General features: G+C 37.7%; 1 protein-coding gene across 1 annotated transcript in view; it reads right to left on the bottom strand.

The window, feature by feature from the left end:
* Positions 1-1,275: 1,275 nt before the first annotated feature.
* The window catches only part of rgs19 (regulator of G protein signaling 19), a 29,510-nt gene continuing 7,885 nt past the window's right edge, over positions 1,276-22,900 (bottom strand). The window contains exons 3-6 of the mRNA XM_016233195.1: positions 8,085-8,224; positions 5,235-5,306; positions 4,852-5,086; positions 1,276-2,564 (exon numbers count right to left, since the gene is read on the bottom strand). Of these exons, the coding sequence (XP_016088681.1) occupies positions 2,376-2,564; positions 4,852-5,086; positions 5,235-5,306; positions 8,085-8,224 (636 nt within the window). The 3' untranslated portion in view covers positions 1,276-2,375. The remainder of the gene's footprint in view (positions 2,565-4,851; positions 5,087-5,234; positions 5,307-8,084; positions 8,225-22,900) is intronic.

A 22,900-nucleotide genomic window follows, 5' to 3' on the forward strand; every position in this document is an offset into this window, starting at 1 on the left:
ACACACACATACGCATCTGGTTTAAGTTAGACTGGTCACATCATGTCGGACAATAAGAGCAATACTAAATATATGTTCATGTGTATATATATATATATAACCATATACACAACTATTTTACACACATATTTCAAAATGTACATCTTCATGCACAACTGATGGAAAAAAAGCAAAATAAATGCATCAGTTGTTGTTGTTTTTCTTTTTTAGTACTACAGTACATGAAGTTCCTCTAAATTGCCACGTGACTTTCAAAATCTCACTTTTAGAGTCTTTAATTCTTTATACATGTATTTTCTGTACATATAGAACCAAATCCTGAAAGTACCTGGAAGTACCAAGCGGATGTGGATGATTTACCTCATTTCAATGTGAAATGAGAGATCTGAAATTAAGGTTTCTTTGCTCAAACTAAATGAACTGCTTAAGGAAGGAGAACATGTAGGGGAAAGTATAAACACCAGTTTTTCAGATCAGCGCTGATATAAAAAGACTAGCTCCATAACAGAATGTCTCTATTATTGTGGACCCACTCACTCAGTATTGGTTGGTTTCAGATTCACATTATGAAATGTATGAAATATTTTGTAATACATAAGTTTCGAGCGGTAGCGCAGCTCACAGTGTTAACATCAGTCCAACCTGTTCTCCAATATTCCTATTATGTTTTAAATATCGAGCGGGTTCAGAGTCTGTTGAAGGCATCTGTAAAGAAAATGAGTTTTAGCACAAGTATGCCAGCTCATGGCTTCTTTTTTAAACGTTTTCTGTACAATACTGTAAAACCCGTGCAATGCTTTTCTTATTTGTTAATGCTGACATATTCTCTTTAAAACATGTATATTGTGTGAAAAACTGACAGAAAAAAACACCGTTATGACATGACCGAGTTAATTAAAATGTATCGTTATCTGCTATTATTGCTGTAACATTTATTACAACAACATAAATCGGGATTAAATTACTGCAATTTTGCCATGCTTATTTTTAGAGGCATAGAAAGTATTTACAAAGACAAAATATTTTCTGTGGAATAACGTGCACTGACCGATAAAGTTCATTTTGATTTCATGATGACTAAAATCATCTGCTTTTGCCTAAAGAAAAGGCGGGAACACTGAGAAATAGCTTGCAAAACTTCAGTACCTGAACTGTAACTGCCTACAGGTGGCGCCAGAGAGACCATACAACCACAGAAACACACACACACACACACACACACAGTGAGGCCAGAGAGAGATACAGCGCAATTGAGCACTCAGGACTAACAGCTTGCTCGGTATGTCACATATGTTCCAGATTTTCTTTAATATATGTACAAGAAAAACAAATCAGGTCACAGTTTAACAAAATAAATAACATTAAAAATACTCATTTTAAAATGTGAGTGACCAGTCTAATTAAGACCATGGCATTCTCTCATCTCATGTATGTTTCATTTGTTTAATATCTCTAAAATTGGCGGTCCTCCTCTTCTTTTTTTTTTACTTATAACCGTTGCTTGAAATCAACAGGCCCACACAAAATCTGTACACACAGAAATCTCAAACAAAACAGTTATGCCCTCTTTTACAAAATTCGACGTCCCCCTGCCTTTATGTTTAGTAAATATTTTGGCTAATTTGATAATGCTTTCAGCTACCAGTATGAGTTTAGTACTCTCATTTGACCATATTTAAATCAATTCCGCAGATTTTCCCTCAAAATTAGTGCAGAAAATCTGGAAAATCCTGTCTGGGCATGGAAATTGATTTATATTCGAAATAGTGTGTAAATAGTTTTGTACCCATTTGTTTAGCACCTTGAAAAAGTGCCATTCCTCTCTTTACGATGCAGCCAATCAGCTCTCGACCCCTCGCCTCAAAGAGCCAATCAGAGCACAGAGACAGTGGACAGGTCAAGGGTCAGGAGAGAGGAGCAGATTGGTCAGGCCACTCCAGTGTGTGTTATTGCAGAGGCCCTCTCAGCTCTCTTCAACTAGAGACGTCGGGAGATAAAAGTAGCAAAGCATGTTTGCGTGAAAAAAAAAAAACATGGCTGTGAAAATCAGTAGTTGATACTGCTGCTGCCACATACGCTTGGAATGATGGTGAGGGGGGGAAAAGAGGTTTCGAAAAATGAAAACTGCATTTTCAACCCTGTGTATTCCAGTTTCAGTCTGTGCAGGTTCAAAAGATACACACAAAAAACGAGGGATTCCCTTAAAAATGACAGAGAAAAGGGAGTAAGCAAAAAAAAAAAAGGTAATCCAACTGTGACGACACAAAAAAGGAGTACTTTCTCCTCGAGTGGTTGTGCAATGAAGAGAGATGGAGGGAAATGGGGAGAAACTGGGTGGCGAGAGTGAGAGAAAGAAAGAGGAGGGAGTCGGGTGTCTATGACTCAGACGAGGAGCGTGACCCCCCCTGCACCAGTGATCTGTAGACAGAGGAGTTGAGGAATCGTGGGTAGGAGTCTCTGTGCATGAGGGTGTAGATCTGCAGCTGTGCATCCTCAAATATGTGAGGGGTGGGATCCTGCATCCTCCTGTTGATCACTTCCCTCACGCGAGAGTCCAGACTCACCTTCAAGACAGAAAAAGAGCATTGTGAACTCCGAGCAACATGGTTAGGATAGTATTAAAATAAAATGCTTATAAAGGATAGTTTTATAGTCATTTTATAATACTCAAGGTTAGGAAGGTCAACTTTTAGGAATATTATTAATGCACTTTGTACAGTTGCAGAAACATTTACAAGCTGTTTATAGTTTCCTCAGCTCAGGAAAACATTTAAAAAGTTTGAACAATGACATCAAATGCTTCTATCACTTTTTTTGACCGACAAATTTCAATGACTATTGTAATTCAAGATCATTCATGATATTCAAATAAATGCTGTTCTGTAATGACAACTCTCAGAGAGTTTAGCATTGTAATGTACATGACAATGTTAATGTGTTCGGTCTTGGCAGTATAGATCTGCTACGCTGCTGCCACGGCAGAGCAAATACCGAGACTTGCTACTGCCAATACATCCACAGACATGCTATTGTGAGCATGTAAGAAATACTGCTGCTGCACATACAGCATATATGAAATAACCCCCATATATAACATACACAAAATCACCCCATTGCAGATCTATACAGGTGGAGCTGGGGAAGGTGGAGGTTTTCTGAGGCGGGGTGCAACTGGTACAGCAAGCACTAGCTGAAGTTTTGAATCTTGAGCAGCGAGCTAATTGGCTGCTGTTTCTAGAGCAGCAAATCAGTACATTAGAATGATTTCTGAAGGAACATGTGACACTGAAGACAAGTAATTATGCTGAATATTCAGCTTTGCATCACAGGAATAAATTATATTTTAAAACATATTAAAATAGAAATTTGTTATTTGAAATTGTAATACTATTTCACAATATTACTGTTTTTCATGTATTTTTGATCAAATAAATTTAGCCTTGGTGAGCATTAGAGTATAATCTCTTTTTTTTTTTTTTTTTTTAAATATTTTTACCAATCCCAAATCAAATTTTGAGTGCCTCAAAAAGTCTTGGATATGTTTTCAAATTTCAATCCCATGAACCTCTAAAACTTTATGAAACCTGTGCAGCCTATTTGTATAACCGCTTTACAGTAGTGAGTCCAGCAGCGATTCATTTATAGCTTCCTTTGCTCAACATTTGCTCCTTAATTTACTTCTAGAAAGTATGTTTTCCTCAGCTGCCTCTAGAAAGTGGTGGAGTTTGAAGGTGTGAGTTCTGGCTCCGGTGATGAAAAAGCCAAGAGGCACATTCAACATGTCAACACAATGAATTAAACAGCATACCAGCAGCACACATGCACACCGAGAATGCAATGATAGTGTGTACAATACATGCACACCCTGCTGTCTCACATCGAAAGGAGACAAAACATAAACAGATCATAATAGAAAGCAGAATCAACCGCCACATATGGTGCTAGAAGCCTGTATCTCAGAAAATGAGCCTTATAAAACATTAAGCTTCAATAATACATCTGGCAGAATTCCTTCACGCCTCGTATCTTTGTCACACACAAACTCTTAAACATTTACTCTCTCAACATTTAGTGGTGTGAAGTTCAAGCTAAGCATCCAAAGAAGTTTTTAGGTAAGGCCACAGTTGCTTCTCATTGGTCAGAATACAGCCAATCACAGACCTGCACATAGCCTGAAATCTGCAATCCACAAAGGAGAAACAAGCCAGAGGTGATAAAGAACAGCTACCAATCTTTCCACTGCAGTTACAACTGGACTTTTTATGGTTATTATATTCGGTGCCTTTCTTAGAATAGATTTACACACAAACATGCATGAAAATATGTTCATGTCTTTTAAATTACTTTATTATTGCAAGCTACAATGGCTGCAAATGAAATGGCTACCTCTTGGGTTCCAGCAGAGATAGAATACAGATACTTAATACATTATCAAATCCAGTCCACACAAAGACATTCACTTTTCCTATTTTCTGTTACAACCTGGCCTGATAACACAAGTACACCACCAGCATATCTGTTTGATGTAAGTTTTGTCATTTTCTTTGTCATGTGTGATGACAATGACACATCTGCAAAACAGCATTAACCATCCCCTTATGCAAACTGCCATTCATTGGCTGTTTTTGCAACATCTATGATTCAGATTGTATGTGAATCTGCTTTTTTATCAAAAGTGCATAAACAAGAGGTTAACAGAGCACAACGATTTCAGATGACACACTCGCACAGATGTGTTTACAGTATAAAACCTTGACTATAAAGACAGCAAAGACGTTTACACTGAACCTTTGTGCTACTTTACACAGTCATTATGAGTGTGTTGATTAGGTTGTGTGTTTATGTGTGTACCTCTTTGGGCGAGAGGATGGAGATGTAGTCTTCGTAGATCAAACGTGTCTTCTCCTCGATGGCACTCTTGTTGATCTCCTTCTTCAGGTCCTCACAGGCCAGCCAGAAGAGCATGTTCTCCTCGCTGTACTCCGTCCGCAGGAACTCACGGAACTTGTTTCGCCCCGCTGGGTTCTTCATCAGCTTATCGAAAGACTGCGCCCACTGTTTAATCTCCTCTGTCGTCGGTTTGGGGCTGAGAGAGAGTTAGAGAGAGATATTAGGCACATTCACATCCCTAACAAACATAATAATCCATGATGACGTGGTTGAGAGAAACAGCTCAATCCTCATGATGAAAACAGTATCTGGGATTGTATGTGAGTTTGCATGTGTGTTCTCACCAAAGTTCACATGGAAAGGGCTCCAGCTTTGTCTCCTGGGCTTTCCTCCGCCCACGCTTGTCATCTTCACTCCTAACAGTGAGACTAGAAGGTGGTAAAACGGCATTGAGAAATAACAGCAGTGCCTGAACAAAATAAAAAGTCGAGACGCACACAACACACTCACATTTAACACGCAAGGCCCTTCAACTTCATGTTCAGGTGAATTCGTGAGTATTAATTCAACTGAGTTTCTAATTTAATTATGAACTCATGTGTTTCTCTAGTCACACCATATGGCTTTGAACCAGTTCATAAAAGTCAATTTTTTTGTGAATTTGTTGGACTACACAAGTCATACAAAATGGTCTGAATCACTAAAAAGAACTTGTTCATAAGAGTTATTTGTTTGGGACTTGGATGGACTACACTGCTTATACTGTATGATTTTGAATCATAAAAAAAACACTTCATTTTAGTAATCGGTTGGACTACACTAATGGCACTGTATGGCTTTAAATGACTAAACAGAACTGGTTCATAAGACTCATTCATTCAGGAATTGGTTGGACAATAATGGTCGCATTGTGTATGGCTTTGAATCACTAAAAACAACTGGTTCATGAGTGTCAATCATTTGGGAATCAGTTAGACAATGCTGGTCATGCTGTATGTTTTTTTTTTATTCACTAGAAAAACCAGTTCATAAAAGTCATTCATTTGATAATTATTTGGATGCACTAGTTGCATTGCATGGCTCTAAATCTCTAAAAAGTACCTGTTCATAAGAGTCATTTGTTCATGAATCTGTTGGACCACACGTGGTTTTGAATCACTAAAAACAAATGGATCATAAGAGTAATTCAGCTGGAATACACTGGTCAAGCTGCATAGCTTTGAATCCCTAAATTGAACCTGTTTATAAGATTAATTTGTTCATCAACTGGTTGGACTACATTGGTCATGCTGTATGGCTTTGAATCACTAAGAAGATCCGGCCCATACGAGTCATTCATTTGGTAATCAGTTGGACTACTGGTCATGATGTATTGGTTGTATCACTAAAAAGAAGTGGTTCATAAGAGTAATTTATTCAGGAATCTGTTGGAATACATTATACGCACTGTATTCTTTTCAATCACTAAAAAAAAAGAACTGGATCAAGTCATTAATTCGGAAATCGGTTGGATCACACTGACTGAAAGGCTTTGAATCACTAAAAATAATTGATTTCTGAAATATCTACAGAATGAGCAACATTAATGAAACATTGAGAGGTCATCAGAGTTTGGACCTCAAGGGTCACTGTAAATAGCTATGTGCAGCAGGTGTGCTTGAAGAATGAGTGTGAGTGGATAAGTGTGTGAAATACGTGTGGGTGTGAATATGGCTCCCATTTCCTCCGAGGCTCCTGGTGAAACACGAGCAATCTTAACTCTCCTGACTCATAGTACACTTGAATTTCACTCAGAGAAGCGCACACACACTCACACAGCAATTAACGTGTGTGTACTTTCACAGAAGCATGTATTCACCTGTACTTACAAACACATATATCACATTGAAAAACATATCACATCTCATTCACACACACGCATAAAAATAACTGAGTGTTGTGTTGAGGGATCTTGATATGACAGTAGCTTCAACTTAATGTGGCATATTTCCGAGTGAAACCGAATATTCAGCCGGAAATAACACTTTTTTGATTGTGTTTTTGACTTTATCCACAGGGATTTGATTGTATCGTAAAAAGTAGACTATGATATTATAGGTTAATGTTATTTTCCCCAAACCAGCAGTAAAGACAAGATATTACATGAAAAATTTATGAAAACAAATATTTTAATTCTATAGGATAACGTGGAATGACGCATTGTGTGCAATAAAACCAGGAACATGTATTAAGAAAGTAAACAAGGTGTTTTTTAGTTAATGTTGTTTCATTGGTAAAATGGTAATGTTAATGTTTCTTTACCATTTATTTAAAAAATGAGCATACTCTTTTTTTTATAATTTTTTTGCCTTTAAGACTTTGCTTTGCATGTGAATTGTACATTTAATTCATCATACATTACATTACACTTCATTAAATAAATAATTAAATAAATAATCATTTATGAATCAATAAAATTGGGATGAAGCTGGAATGCTCCAGGGCTGAGGGGTGGGACTGAGACCATCTATATAACTTACCATAAGAAGGTTGCAAGGATGACATATTTTTGTAGGCCAAAACCCAGAAATTAGTTTTACATCTTGGATGGCATAGGTGAGTAAATTATCAAGGAATTTTTATTCCGGAATTGAACTAATTTAAATGTCACCAGGAGAAGAGATAAAGAAGAGATCTACTCACAACTCACTTTTTACACTTTTACAGCCTAATTTCATTAACAGTTAGGCTACTCTCTTTCAAACTGTTCTAACTCTAAATTTCAGGGGAAATGCTTTTTAAATATAAACAGAAGAGCTGACATAAGCTTAGTGATGGTGATGTTGAAGTCACACGGCCATGGTGTAGTTTGTTTATAGCCTACATTTAGCTTTTTACTTCTGATGATTGTATTTAGGCTTCAAAGTTCATAAAGGTTGTGTTCATTTGGGAAGATTATCATGATGAACAAAACCTGTAGAATCATACATTTTATCATTAATCCAAAAGCCAATAATCCAGAAGCCAACCAAACGTTTTTGTAGTGAGAACTGAAATGATGCTAACTCTAGTTGGCCTACAAAATACATAATCACTGCAGCACTGTATGGAGGTGAATATAATCTCGGCGAAGGAATGGATGTGGAATGCAACACTGGCAGTGGTGATGAGTGGAATGTACCATGTGGAGACAGAGACAGGTGAGTGGGTCGTACCATGAGCAGCTACAACAGCAGCACCAGCAGAAGCAGCAGGTGTTGGGTTTCTGTGTAGGGGAGGGATGCTGGGCACGGCTGGGGGACGTCTCGCTCCGCGTCATCGGAGACTCGCGGTCTGCCGGGACAGGGCCTGTGTACTGATACACATTAGAGTAAATACCTAACCCCTCATGAACACACACACACACACAGGAAATCCTCTACATCTGGTGATTCGAGGTTGGAAATTAACATGCACATGGTCATGAGGTCATAATTGGTCCATCTAAACAACCCCACAAAGTCATAATCCTCTGACAAACAGACAAATATTAGCCTTTCCACTATCAAGCCATGCTTAAAACAGGCCAAGACGCAACCTGTCACCTAAAGCAGCCAATCAGAATGGAAGATATAATTGAGCATGTGAAAATTAACTGGAGCAGGTAAAAGAGAGGCAAGGAACAGAGTGTTCGACTATTGTGATCACAGGATATGGGAGTAGCTCAATTTCTGTCACACAAATGCAAACAGAAACTAACCAGTCTAACCTGAGAGTAACTCAAATAAACAAATGTATAAACCAACCACTATACAAATGCTTCTTCAATTACTGTATGGGCACTTTTGGTTCATGAACTTTTAGAAAAGAAGCCCATAAAACACACTTTTCACTCCCATTAGATAAATATATCCACTAACACAGTGGTTATATATACTGCGCATCAGAGAAGAATTGCCTTTTTTCTAAAAGTCATGAAAATTCCCACCATATCTCAACAAAAGTATTGAGTTTAACAGCATTCAGTGGCATAAATGACATTTTACGGTTTGATTGGAGTAAAATTTGGATGATGCCTCACAAGTATTACATTACAGATGAAGTTAGAGGTTTCATGCAAGAATTTCTGTCGAGTTTACCCAGTCAAGTCACATGTGGTTCAGTGCTTTAAATAGTGGAACGTCTGTGTTTTTTTGTAATGTCCATTAGACCATTAGTCATTTATTTCCTATGGTAATTATCTGAAAGAGAATTAAAATTTATTTACTACAAGAGGCTAGTATTGTTCTTAATTTTGTAGAAACTAATGTGATATTTAGGTGTTACTCATTGGATGGTGAAAATTTTTTTTATTTAATTGTTAATTATATTAATTATTGGATTTATTTATTTGATTGTTCATTATTATATTCATAAAGTGAAACAGAATGAAAAAAGCTTATGTTTGAACAATTTAAACATTAAACATGCTTGGAACTGACACTAAAAGCTATATATATATATTAGGGTTGTCAATCAAGCAAAATATTTAATCGCGATTAATCGCATGACTTAATTGCACATTTTTGATCTGTTCAAAATATACCTTGAATACTTTTCAAGTTTGTAATACTCTAATCAACATGGGCATGGACAAATATGGATGCTTTATGCAAATTTATATTTATTATAAGTGAAACGATAGTCAACACAGAGCATGAAGGCTAGACATGTTTTTCAAAGAACTTGTTCATGTCTATTAGACACATGAAAAAAGAACATAGAAATACCAGGTTCCCAGGTTCCCATTACTTCTCTTTCTTTGTGTATATATATATATATATATATATATATATATATATATATATATATATACACACAATCTCTGTGTTTTACACACTGAGTGACGAGTCAATGATTTGCTGTGGTAATCGACAGCATGAACCAGTATTGAACCTGGAACATTCCTTTAAAGTGGAACAGAGAGTACACACTTAAACTCTCCTCTCCTCCACCACGTGACCTTGTCAATTGAGAGGTTATTTTTAATTCGCTAAAAGGCCTAAGCCATAATTCTTTTCCAATTACAGTTGGGCCAGCTGTCCTAAATAGAGAGGCCCTGTCCCACTGCATACCGAACATCTCTAATGCCATCACAATAGACACACAAACATACGTGTGTGTATGTGCGTGTTGTGGAAGGGAAAGAAAATCACACAGCATTAAAACAAAAGGCTTTTGTGTTGTTTAATGACAACTTCAGAATACACGGTCATATTCAGATGCATTTTAAATCTAAACTTCCATACACACAGACAGACAACCGATCCACAGTCTCAGAAACTTCCTCAGCCTTTGGCAAATCCAATAACAAACCCCTGAGTGTCTCTAGATGGGAATGAGCGTCTGTCTGCGAATGAGGAAAAGCTCCTCACTGTAATGAGGAAACACAAGTTAAAACAGCGGGAGGAAGCATGAGTGAGAGTGACAGGGAAGTAGTGCTTTACACCCAAAATGGTGGACTGTGTCCCTGTTTTTGTGCGTCTGCCTTTAGGGAAGTAACTGAAAGACAGAGCCTTTTATGGAGTTTTAAGTCCGGTCGTCCCATCATGAGGGTCACCATGACAGGATGCAACTGTCCCATTATGTGAGACATTATGTAAAATAATCACAGATACATCTGTAAATAAGGTGTTTCCAAAATGGCATCTAGTCATTGAAACCATTTAGTTTGATGCACTCTTAAAGGTTCCAAAATGGGGTTGTTGCAATGATGCCATAGAACAATAATTTGGGTTCCCCAATGAACCCTTCTCAAAGCATTTCTTTTTCTTTCTTTCTTTTTTTTAAAAGCGATATTTATGGGATTTTTTTGCTTTTATTGGATAGGACAGCAGAGTGCTGACAGGAAAGCATTGGGTGGAGAGAGGGGAGCGGGGTCGTCAAAGGACATAGAGACGGGAATCTAACTTGGGTTGCCGTGAGCACAGTTGCGCTATACTCGGTGCACTAACATTTCTTAAAATAACTATTTTTTCTTAGTGTTAAGAACATTTTAATAATATTATTATGAATACATTTATTAATAATATATAATATATTCCCACTATAAAGAACTTTTTATATCCACGTTTTTCTTCCCATAAGAGCGGGTGCGGCCATTTGTAAATTCCATGGGTCTAGCTTCCGGTCTCATCCACGTCCAGCTATTTTTAGCTCTACAAAACAGCTCATTTTGAAGTTTGATATTGAAAATTGGTGTGTCTTACCATATTATTTTGATGTATTATCTTAATTATTAACACACTGGTTTGTAGTACAAACAGTTTTACCATTTACTGCACGTTATTCTTCTTCTCATTATTTCCCTATAGAGGCTAATGAACTGGAAAGTTCAACTTCCGCGTTGAAGAAAAAGGTGGAGACTGGAAAGGTTCCATGAATGTTTTAATGAACCTTTATTTTTAACAATGTGTAACGCTTCATCCACACCAGTAGGTGTCAGTATAAAGCAGTCAAAAAGAACTGTTACGAAAAAGTGAATATATGAGGAACTTAATATTATTCTGAATAATTCAGTTCTGGCAGACAACTGAAAAAGTTGTAATGAAAAGGAAGTTGCGACATCTTTTTTTTTTGTATATTAAGATGCTGATTAGACAGCATGATTATTGCACAGGTGTGCCTTAGGCTGGCCACCATTTGCCTCATGCAGTGCAACACATCTCCTTCGCATAGAGTTGATCAGGTTGTTGATTGTGGCCTGTGGAATGTTGGTCCACTCCTCTTCAATGGCTGTGTGAAGTTGCTGGATATTGGCAGGAACTTGAACACGCTGTCGTATACGCCGATCCAGAGCATCCCAAACATGCTCAATGGGTGACATGTCCGGTGAGTATGCTGGCCATGCAAGAACTGGGATGTTTTCAGCTTCCAGGAATTGTGTACAGATCCTAGCAACATGGGGCCGTGCATTATCATGCTGCAACATGAGGTGATGGTCGTGGATGAATGGCACAACAATGGGCCTCAGAACCTCGTCACGGTATCTTGGTCTGCGGTTGTGAGGCCGGTTGGATGTACTGCCAAATTCTCTGAAATGCCTTTGGAGATGGCTTATGGTAGAGAAATGAACATTCAATTCACGGGCAACAGCTCTGGTGGACATTCCTGCAGTCAGCATGCCAATTGCACGCTCCCTCAAAACTTGCGACATCTGTGGCATTGCGCTGTGTGATAAAACTGCACATTTTAGAGTGGCCTTTTATTGTGGCCATCCTAAGGCACACCTGTGCAATAATCATGCTGTCTAATCAGCATCTTGATATGCCACACCTGTGAGGTGGATGGATCATCTCGGCAAAGGAGAAGTGCTCACTAACACAGATTTAGACAGATTTGTGAACAATATTTGACAGAAATAGGCCTTTTGTGTACATAGAAAAAGTCTTAGATCTTTGAGTTCAGCTCATGAAAAATGGGAGCAAAAACAAAAGTGTTGCGTTTATAATTTTGTTCAGTATATGTAAAAGTGTAATGGATTATCAAAATTAAGAAAAAATGTAGGGGACTTGGTTTAATTAAATGGTTGTTAATTGGATGGAGGCAGATGTGAGTGTGAGCTTGCGGTCGATTGTAAGAAAGGGGCGGGGTTTAAGCAGACTAAATGATTGGACATACGTCAGCATACCTCACCAGAAAAATTTTATCGGAAGAAAAATACGAGGTCAATTTTTTTTTTATAATGAAACATTGAAATCTTTCACAATAAGATCAATAACATGCATTTATAAAATAAATGAATTTCCATTGCATGTCGAAAATTCTACATTATTTTGTCTAATTAAACAAAAATAAAACATTTTAAAGATTAACTTTAAGTGTGCAATCCTAAAAACAGATTAAATAAATCTAATACCAAATTCTAATATCGACCAATATGGTACCAATATACCATGTAACCCTAAGAGAAACAAAAGCCCTGTTTCCACCGCAGGAACTTTCCCCAGGAACTAGGGACTTTGGGCCGGTACTCGGTGTGTTTCCACTTGCAGGAACCAGGATCTAAATAAAGTTCCGGGTAAAAATTTGCCCCTCAGAAAGTCCCTGCTTGCGAGGTAGGTAAGTAGGTTTTCAAAGGTACGGAACTTTCAGGGGTGGGACTTGGGTGCTGAATATGCTGATTGGTTGAGTTCACACAGCATTGTATTTCAAAACTCAAATCTGCAGTTTATTTGTAAAGACGATTTCGGAGACGTGAGCTCCACGCGATCAGCGGGCGCTCAGTGCTCGTTTCCCAATGGAGCGGCCTCAACTCGTCTAGTCCTTCTGACATTTGTCGCTGGCTCTGATGTCTCTGAAGTGGTTAAACATAAGATGTAATTCGTTTTGGGTAACAAGTAATCTTTGGTCTTTATTCTATTAATCTATTAATATGTTAAATTGAAAATTAAAAGGAAATACTGTTTGATATAATATTTAGTTTCATTGTAATGTATGTACGTTCCCTGAACTACATTTCTGCGGCTATTAATGTTTAAATGAAAACGATATAAGGCAGTGGTGTTTGATATCATATTTCGTCTTATTGTAAATACAGTGAGGAAAATTGCAGTAGCCAAGGCGAGCTGACTGACGTTATCAAGTACGCTGCTGTTTGCAGAATTACCGGACTTGCGTCGTCTCGTCCGCGGGAGTTCACACTCCCGAGTCGAACTTGCGAAGTCCGAACTACCGAGGATGCAAGTCCGAAATTTGCGTACGTGTTATTGAGAAACGCGTGCAGACCTACATCACCAGACTATTTGCCTATTCTTCACGGTACTTTAGACCGCGATGGAAACGCAGACAGCAACAGGTCTGGGAGAAAAAAAGTTCCTGGGACAAATTGTTCCAGGTAATTTCGGTGGAAAAGTGGCTAAACAAAACAATTATGTAATACACCTTTAATGTATTAGTCAAAGGTGTCTGCGTTGTTTCTATCAACCCACCAAACAAACCAAGTTACCAGGCAGCTACAATGAACTATATCTTCTGTTTTCTTTTCTCTCAGCCTTCGATGGGCTGTAAAGGAGGTAGGAGGAGACGTCCCCTCAACACCTACTCCCTCGCTGTTTTCCTTTCCTGACTTTCATTTGGTTTTCCAAAAGCTTTCACAACTTCTCTCCTCATTCCCCCTTGTGCTTGAAATTCTCTTCGCTTCACGGTACTTTAGACCGCGATGGAAACGCAGACAGCAACAGGTCTAGGAGAAAAAAAGTTCCTGGGACAAATTGTTCCAGGTAATTTCGGTGGAAAAGTGGCTAAACAAAACAATTATGTAATACACCTTTAATGTATTAGTCAAAGGTGTCTGCGTTGTTTCTATCAACCCACCAAACAAACCAAGTTACCAGGCAGCTACAATGAACTATATCTTCTGTTTTCTTTTCTCTCAGCCTTCGATGGGCTGTAAAGGAGGCAGGAGGAGACGTCCCCTCAACACCTACTCCCTCGCTGTTTCATTTGGTTTTCCAAAAGCTTTCACAACTTCTCTCCTCATTCCCCCTTGTGCTTGAAATTCTCTTCGCCGTAAAAATGGCTGCAGCCGCCTGAGGTATTTTTAGCTTTTGGCAGACCCCCATTCATCCTCCCCTCTCCAGCTCTCTTTTTCTTTGCTGGAGAGCTATTTTCTGCGCCGGGGTCAGTGGTGGCCAGAAATTTTGACAACACACTCCACACTTCACAAATACTGTCGAAGCAAACAAGGGATAAATCCTCCCCCGTCCCTTCGTTCTCACGACGCATGGTGTTGTATTTCCCTCCGGAGATTCTGTCTGTATTAAACGCCTCTCCTGTTTGCTTTTTTAGCGTTGCACAATGACAGTCTCAAATGAGGTTTTGTAAACATTTGTGTTTTTGTTTAGTCTGCGTCTTTTTCTTTTCTTCTTCTTTTGCTTACTGCAATCAAAGGCTCACAAGTTTCCTCAACAGACTACACAGGGATATAACACGGATCTACACAACTGCGTTAAGCACCGCAGAATGAACGGCATGTAAACCATAACATGCTTTATGTATTTATGGGTCTAATATATGATTCGTCCAAATATGAAGACACAAATGTGTGTGCATTGGAGGCGTAGTGGCAGCTCAGTCCTTTCTAATCTTGTTAACCCTCCCTCCAATCCTGTTAGGAGGGATTTGGTCAAGTCTTGGCAACCCCAAATACCATCCCATTTGACCCACAGTGAGAGGGTGCAATACACAAAGCAAGAGAGAAAGTGAATAGATGTGAGACAAGAACATATGCGGCTTTCTTCCAGATTTCTCTTGAGACACAAATATCAATGCAGGAATCAAAACAAATTTTGGTAACTGGATGCCAGTTCTTTTCAGTGGCTGTGCCATGTGCTCCAACCAAAATGGAGAAACAAGTATAAAAAATGATCCCTGCAGACCTTTAAGAGTGTGGCCCTGTTTACACCTGGTATTACAGTATGTTTTGGTCAATCGGGTCACAAGTAGACAAGGTAGGCACATACCAGTTTCCATCTCTTTTGTCTACTTTTGATAACTTTCCTGATTTATTTGGGTCTATGGGCAGGTGTATGTATGAGCTTTTTCTGATCTTTTGATTAAATATTGCAAAATAAGCTCACACAATTTACACATGAACATGGATGAAGACAATAAAAACCGATAAAGAGAGCAGCAGTTTCCATTTCTGTTCTGATAGTCACAAAACTACGCTGGACGCTGTCGATTTGTGTTAGAATCAGGAATGGTATGGGGCGTGTTGTTGAAGCACGTAAAAAAAAGTGTAATTAGGTCCAAAGGACATGAGCATCTACACTACGAATCCAGTCGAATGCATTTTCAGTACTTTTGAAAGTGGTTGAAAGTAGACAAGCACAAACTGTTTCAGACCCCATTTACACCCCGTTGTCCACTTTTGATAGGATTGTAATAAAAATTAATAATATTTGTAAAAAATAAAAATAAAAATTTTATCATGAAAATATATTTAAAAACATTTTTGGAAATGTTCATAAAAAATATGTTTAGCTTGAAAAATATATTTAAGAACATTTGAAAATAATCATTAAGATGTGTAAACTGTCATGTAAAATGTCATGCGGTGCAACTCCACAGAAATGTTGATATGTGTGAAATTAAAAATGTATAATATTTGTAAAAAAAATATACTTTTTAATCATGAAAAATATATTCAAAAACATTTTCGGAAAATCATTGGTTATCATAAATGTCTACTTAAAAAAAAACACTTGAATTAAGTAATACAATACAGAAATACAACCCACGGGAAATCTATTTCTGCAGATGAGAAATAGAAGAGAGGATAAAAGTGTGAGCGAGAGACAGGATATGGTGTAAAAGTGATACAGGCCACTGGGAGCTCCAGTGTCCCCTTGTCCCTTATGTCCTTTGTGAAGCACATGGCAGAGGCAGAAACTCTAAGAGTGAGAACCGGAATGGAGGCCTGCTGGGACGTGTCTCTCTGGGTGGCGTTGCTCTGGTGCTGGAGGACTGAATAAAGCTCTGCTGTTCATGCCCGGGGGCTTAAAGCAATTAAGACCTCATTTGAGAATAAATCTGTGTGATTATTCCCTCATAATATCACAGATCAGTGCTAGAGGACCGAGTCAGAGAGAGAGAGAGGCTTGTTTAAATAATGCCAGGCACTGCGGGCAATTCATGCAGAATGTAGACAAATGAAAACAGGCTCTAAAACACACACATACAGTATGTACACATGATTACACAATGGTTAAAAAGAAAGCTGTGACTGCCCTCCCATAATTGGTTATAAAAAAAGGACTATAACACCACCGACAAATGAATTTATAGTTACAAGTTTATTCATTGTTATACGAACAACCCATCATGAACCTAAAGTGGAACGTAAACTGATTCCATTTGAATCAGACATAACTGCAAAATGACTCGCAGGGAGTCAGTCTTGAACTCTGTAACAGCTCTGAATGAACAATTGAGTCTGATTCAATGAGTTTGAGGCAGTTTTGTGAAACTTTTGTAATGATTCGTTAAGAAGAACCAGTTCATAAGAGTCATTTGTTTGCATATCAGACATTCTGGCTCATGCTGTTTGTTGTTGCATGCATGAAACAGTGCCGCACACTCTAACAATGAATGAATGAATGATGCATTTATATAGTGCTTTATTGTACACACAAAGTGCTTTACAATCAACCTCAAGACCAAAGACCAAAGTGCTTTGAAGACCAAAGACCAAAGTGCTTTGGTCTCTCCTCAACCACCACTAGTGTGCAGCATCCACTTGGATGATGCGAAGGCAGCCACAGGACAACGGCGCCAGTGCGCTCACCACACACTAGCTGTGTGTCAGTGGAGAGGAGAGAGAGTCATAGAGCAAATCAAGTATTTGGGGATTATTAGGAGGCCATGATTGACAAAGGCCAGGGGGGCAATTTTGGCCAGGACACCCCTACTCTATACGAGAAGTGCCATGGGATTTTTAATGACCACAGAGAGTCAGGACCTCGGTTTAACGTCTCATCTGAAAGACGGTGCTTTTTGACAGTATAGCGTCCCCGTCACTATACTGGGGCGTTAGGACCCACGCAGACCACAGGGTGAGCACCCCCTGCTGGCCTCACTAACACCTCTTCCAACAGCAACCTAGTTTTCCAAGGAGGTCTCCCATCCAGGTACTGACCAGCCTCAACCATGCTTAGCTTCAGTGGGCGACCGGTCTTGGGCTGCAGGGTGATATGGCTGTGGCTACAAGAGGGTATTTATCTAAATCACATATAGATGACCACAAATTTTCACAACTGTCAAATAAAATGTGCATGGATAAATAATTTAAGGAAAAAAACACATATATAGTTGTGCTCATAAGTTTACATACATGCAGGATATGCAAATATGTTAATCATTTTAACAAAATAAGAGAGCTCATGAAAATTGCATGCTATTTTTTATTTAGTACTGTCCTGAATAAGCTATTTCACATAACAGATGTTTTATATATACTCCACAAGAAAAAATAACTAAATTTAAATTTATAAAAATTACCCCGTTCAAAAGTTCAACTGTCCTGAATAAGCTATTTCACATAACAGATGTTTTATATATACTCCACAAGAAAAAATAACTAAATTTATAAAAATTACCCCGTTCAAAAGTTCAAGAGTCCCTCAGTTGTCCTCAGTGTGAAAAGATGGATCTCAAAATCATACAGTCACTTCTGGAAAAGGTTCAAATATGCAGAAGATGCTGGAAAACCAAAGATTGTGCAGGAGCTGGGGAATTTTTCTGAAGAACAGCAGGCAGTTGAACTGCTCAGGACCAACGCAGGACTCATGAACAACTATTACAAAACAGAAAAACAGTCGTGGATCATCCAGGAAACGACACACAGTATTAAGATTCAAGGGGTATGTAAACTTTTGAACGGGGTAATTTTTATAAATTCAGTTATTATTTTCTTGTGGAGTATAAACATCTGTTATGTGAAATAGCTTATTCAGGACAGTACTAAATAAAAAATAACATGCAATTTTCATGAGTTCTCTTATTTTGTTAAAATTATTAACATATTTGCATATTCTGCAAGGGCTATGTAAACTTATGAGCACAACTATATATATTCCATAAAAGATGGCCATTTTGATTTCTTTAAATTTCCGTTGCACATTTTTATTTCTTGTCACATTAGCAGCTATTTTTTGTAGCAGTCTGCCACAAATTATATAACTGAGACATAATTGAGACTCAATGAGTTATAATACATCTTGACAAAGTATTCTGTCAGCATTCCCATTGGTACTGTTGTGATTAATTTATGGTTTTAAGGCTTAAACTTTTAAACTTTAAATGCCTAACTTTAAACTTTAAATGTCTATAAAGAAAATGAATGGGAAATATACAGTAGTTCCAAGGCCGCTTAAAAAAGTGGGCATTTAATGCACTGCTTGATGAGGTTTTGAATGAATGACGTTCAGCAGTTTTCACTAAAATGCAATGCTGCATGATTCTTCAAACAGGCACAGACATGTAGTTTACATACAAAACAAGTGAAAACACACACTCTCTGATATTTGAGACTGGAATCTCACTTTGCCATGAAAACGGTACTCTTAGTGCTGGCGCTTTCTCTATGATTCAGAACTGCCGCACCTCAGGGGGGAATTTGGTGTCCAGTACGAGGAAGGTCAAAGGTTAAAGGTACAAGGTTGGACAGCTATGTCATTGGTGCAAAAAGCCCTAACACTGCTTCAGAGGAATTCCCTCTCAGCCAATGTTCTCAGCCAATGGAGAGGTGTAATAGTGGAAATTCACCAAAAAAACATTTTTTTTTTACTAAATACAAAAAAAGAGTAATTGGTCAAGGCAATATCAGTCTATCACTAGTACAAATCATTTAAAAAATAGGTTCTGTCCATTTGTTAAATTTTTAATGCACAGAAAAGCAACATCAGGCAAAATGAGCACTTTAATCACCAGATAAATGGGACCAAGAACAATACAGAACAGTTCAGTGTCCAAGTCGAATTGGTCACAGATTCTTAAAAAAGTGGGCATTTAATGCACTGCTTGATGAGGTTTTGAATGAATGACGTTCAGCAGTTTTCACTAAAATGCAATGCTGCATGATTCTTCAAACAGGCACAGACATGTAGTTTACATACAAAACAAGTGAAAACACACACTCTCTGATATTTGAGACTGGAATCTCACTCTGCCATGAAAACGGTACTCTTAGTGCTGGCGCTTTCTCTATGAGTCAGAACTGCCGCACCTCAGGGGGGAATTTGGTGTCCAGTACAAGGAAGGTCAAAGGTTAAAGGTACAAGGGCAAATGTTGGACAGCTATGTCATTGATGCAAAAAGCCCTAACACTGCTTCAGAGGAATTCCCTCTCAGCCAATGTTCTCAGCCAATGGAGAGGTGTAATAGTGGAAATTCACCAAAAAAAACTTTTTTTACTAAATACAAAAAAAGAGTAATTGGTCAAGGCAATATCAGTCTATCACTAGTACAAATCATTTAAAAAATAGGTTCTGTCCATTTGTTAAATTTTTAATGCACAGAAAAGCAACATCAGGCAAAATGAGCACTTTAATCACCAGATAAATGGGACCAAGAACAATACAGAACAGTTCAGTGTCCTGACACCACCCTGCGGAGACTTGGGGGCCAAACTTGGAGCTCTGGCGAAGTCGAATTGGTCACAGATTCTCAAAATGAGGCCTGAAAATCAGACTGGGTCTTAATGTGGGACTAAGTTACTTCTTTCACACAGAAAAACAGCGGAACATTTCACAGAAGAGAAGAGCATTTGCTAACTCTGATCTTGTTCTAACAGGCTCTGAAACTCAAACTCCCAGTTGAACAAAGAGAACAAGTTTTCATAACTTCACTCACTGTATGTACATGTACATACACACACACACACGCACACTAATCTACTTCAGCATAAAAATGTGTGAGCTAAAAGTACATGTACATTCTCTCTTAAATCATCAACTATCACTGAAAAGCCAAAAACCCTGTATGAAATAACAGCCATATAGTATTATCACACACAAATAGTTTATTTGGTCAACAGATATTTTAATACCAGGAGCTGCACTAAGTATTCGCTGGAGTTATGCTGTAGTTTGATGTCCTTGTATGGAGATCCCACTATAAATTTTGTGGAGTCACACGGGAAACTAAGACCTCAACTATAAAAACCATCAAGAGCACCATAATGCTTTGCACTGAACTGCACACTGGCCATTGATTAAAATATTAAATATTTATTTAAATATCAATTAAAATGATATAAATATTAACTTAGTTAATTCTTTCTTTAAATATTCTAGTTAACTATTTATTGTCACTTTTCCATACAGCGTGTCCATCATTATTGACTCATAAATATGCAAATAAAACATTAATCCAGGGTTTCCACATTTACAGTATGAAACAGTGTACAGAAGAACCCAGCATTACGTTTAACCAGAGTTTAGAGTGACAAGTTTCAAGTGTGAAGAGCCCAAAAGACAGAGAGATAAAGGGACAGGAGAGGAGAGGAAGTGTTGTAACTCTTCAGATGTTGTAAGTGGCACACGGCGCTTGAAATCTAATGAGTCAGCCGCCACCTCTTCCTCTTTCTAGATGCTCACCTCTCACCAGATCAAACCAGATGTTCTGGCAAACAATGAGTCCACAACACCACAACTAACGCTCATGCTAACATCTGTGCACAATCCCACATGCCTCCTTCATCAGATAACACGGTACAGTAGCCTCAAGATGTAGATTTGGAAATTTCAGCAAATATATTGAATAGAAAATGGGTGTAAGATTTAATAAACAATTTTCACTCAGAAATTGTTAGTAAACTTTACAAAGAATTACAAAGAAATAGCAAGTAACATATCAAATTAAACTTCCATTTTAAAATAAAAAGACTAAAATATTATTTTCTTGTAAAACACAATCCAATAACTCTGATCTTGTTCTAACAGGCTCTGAAACTCAAACTCCCAGTTGAACAAAGAGAACAAGTTTTCATAACTTCACTCACTGTATGTACATGTACATACACACACACACACGCACACTAATCTACTTCAGCATAAAAATGTGTGAGCTAAAAGTACATGTACATTCTCTCTTAAATCATCAACTATCACTGAAAAGCCAAAAACCCTGTATGAAATAACAGCCATATAGTATTATCACACACAAATAGTTTATTTGGTCAACAGATATTTTAATACCAGGAGCTGCACTAAGTATTCGCCGGAGTTATGCTGTAGTTTGATGTCCTTGTATGGAGATCCCACTATAAATTTTGTGGAGTCACACGGGAAACTAAGACCTCAACTATAAAAACCATTAAGAGCACCATAATGCTTTGCACTGAACTGCACACTGGCCATTGATTAAAATATTAAATATTTATTTAAATATCAATTAAAATGATATAAATATTAACTTAGTTAATTCTTTCTTTAAATATTCTAGTTAACTATTTATTGTCACTTTTCCATACAGCGTGTCCATCATTATTGACTCATAAATATGCAAATAAAACATTAATCCAGGGTTTCCACATTTACAGTATGAAACAGTGTACAGAAGAACCCAGCATTACGTTTAACCAGAGTTTAGAGTGACAAGTTTCAAGTGTGAAGAGCCCAAAAGACAGAGAGATAAAGGGACAGGAGAGGAGAGGAAGTGTTGTAACTCTTCAGATGTTGTAAGTGGCACACGGCGCTTGAAATCTAATGAGTCAGCCGCCACCTCTTCCTCTTTCTAGATGCTCACCTCTCACCAGATCAAACCAGATGTTCTGGCAAACAATGAGTCCACAACACCACAACTAACGCTCATGCTAACATCTGTGCACAATCCCACATGCCTCCTTCATCAGATAACACGGTACAGTAGCCTCAAGATGTAGATTTGGAAATTTCAGCAAATATATTGAATAGAAAATGGGTGTAAGATTTAATAAACAATTTTCACTCAGAAATTGTTAGTAAACTTGACAAAGAATTACAAAGAAATAGCAAGTAACATATCAAATTAAACTTCCATTTTAAAATAAAAAGACTAAAATATTATTTTTTTGTAAAACACAATCCAATAATCTTTATATTTACAATGTATACAGTTGTCTCGTAATTCACTTATGCTCTGCACTTATACACTACCATACCTATTTGGTAAGAAACTCTATTGTTTTTTTTAATAAGTCAGTTATTCTCACCAAGGCTGCATTTATTTGATTAAAAATAGAGTAAAAACAATAACATTGTAAAATATTATTACAATTTAAAATAACTGATTTCTGTTTTAATATAGGCCTATTGTAAAACGTAATTTATGCTGCCTAATATTTTTAAAGCATCCTTGCTGAATAAACATATATCAGAATAGCAGGTCAGAATAGTTTTATTTGACATAAGAAAAGCAAAAAAGTTTGAGCAACTTTCCGCTATTTAGGCCTACTCAAGTTTACATGATGAGAAGCTGAGGTTTCTGTCATACCAGTGTTTGCTAATAACACTGACACATGACACTTGAG

Source organism: Sinocyclocheilus grahami, unplaced genomic scaffold (assembly GCF_001515645.1).
Source record: "Sinocyclocheilus grahami isolate Dianchi unplaced genomic scaffold, SAMN03320097.WGS_v1.1 scaffold426.1, whole genome shotgun sequence".
Lineage (NCBI taxonomy): Eukaryota > Metazoa > Chordata > Actinopteri > Cypriniformes > Cyprinidae > Sinocyclocheilus > Sinocyclocheilus grahami.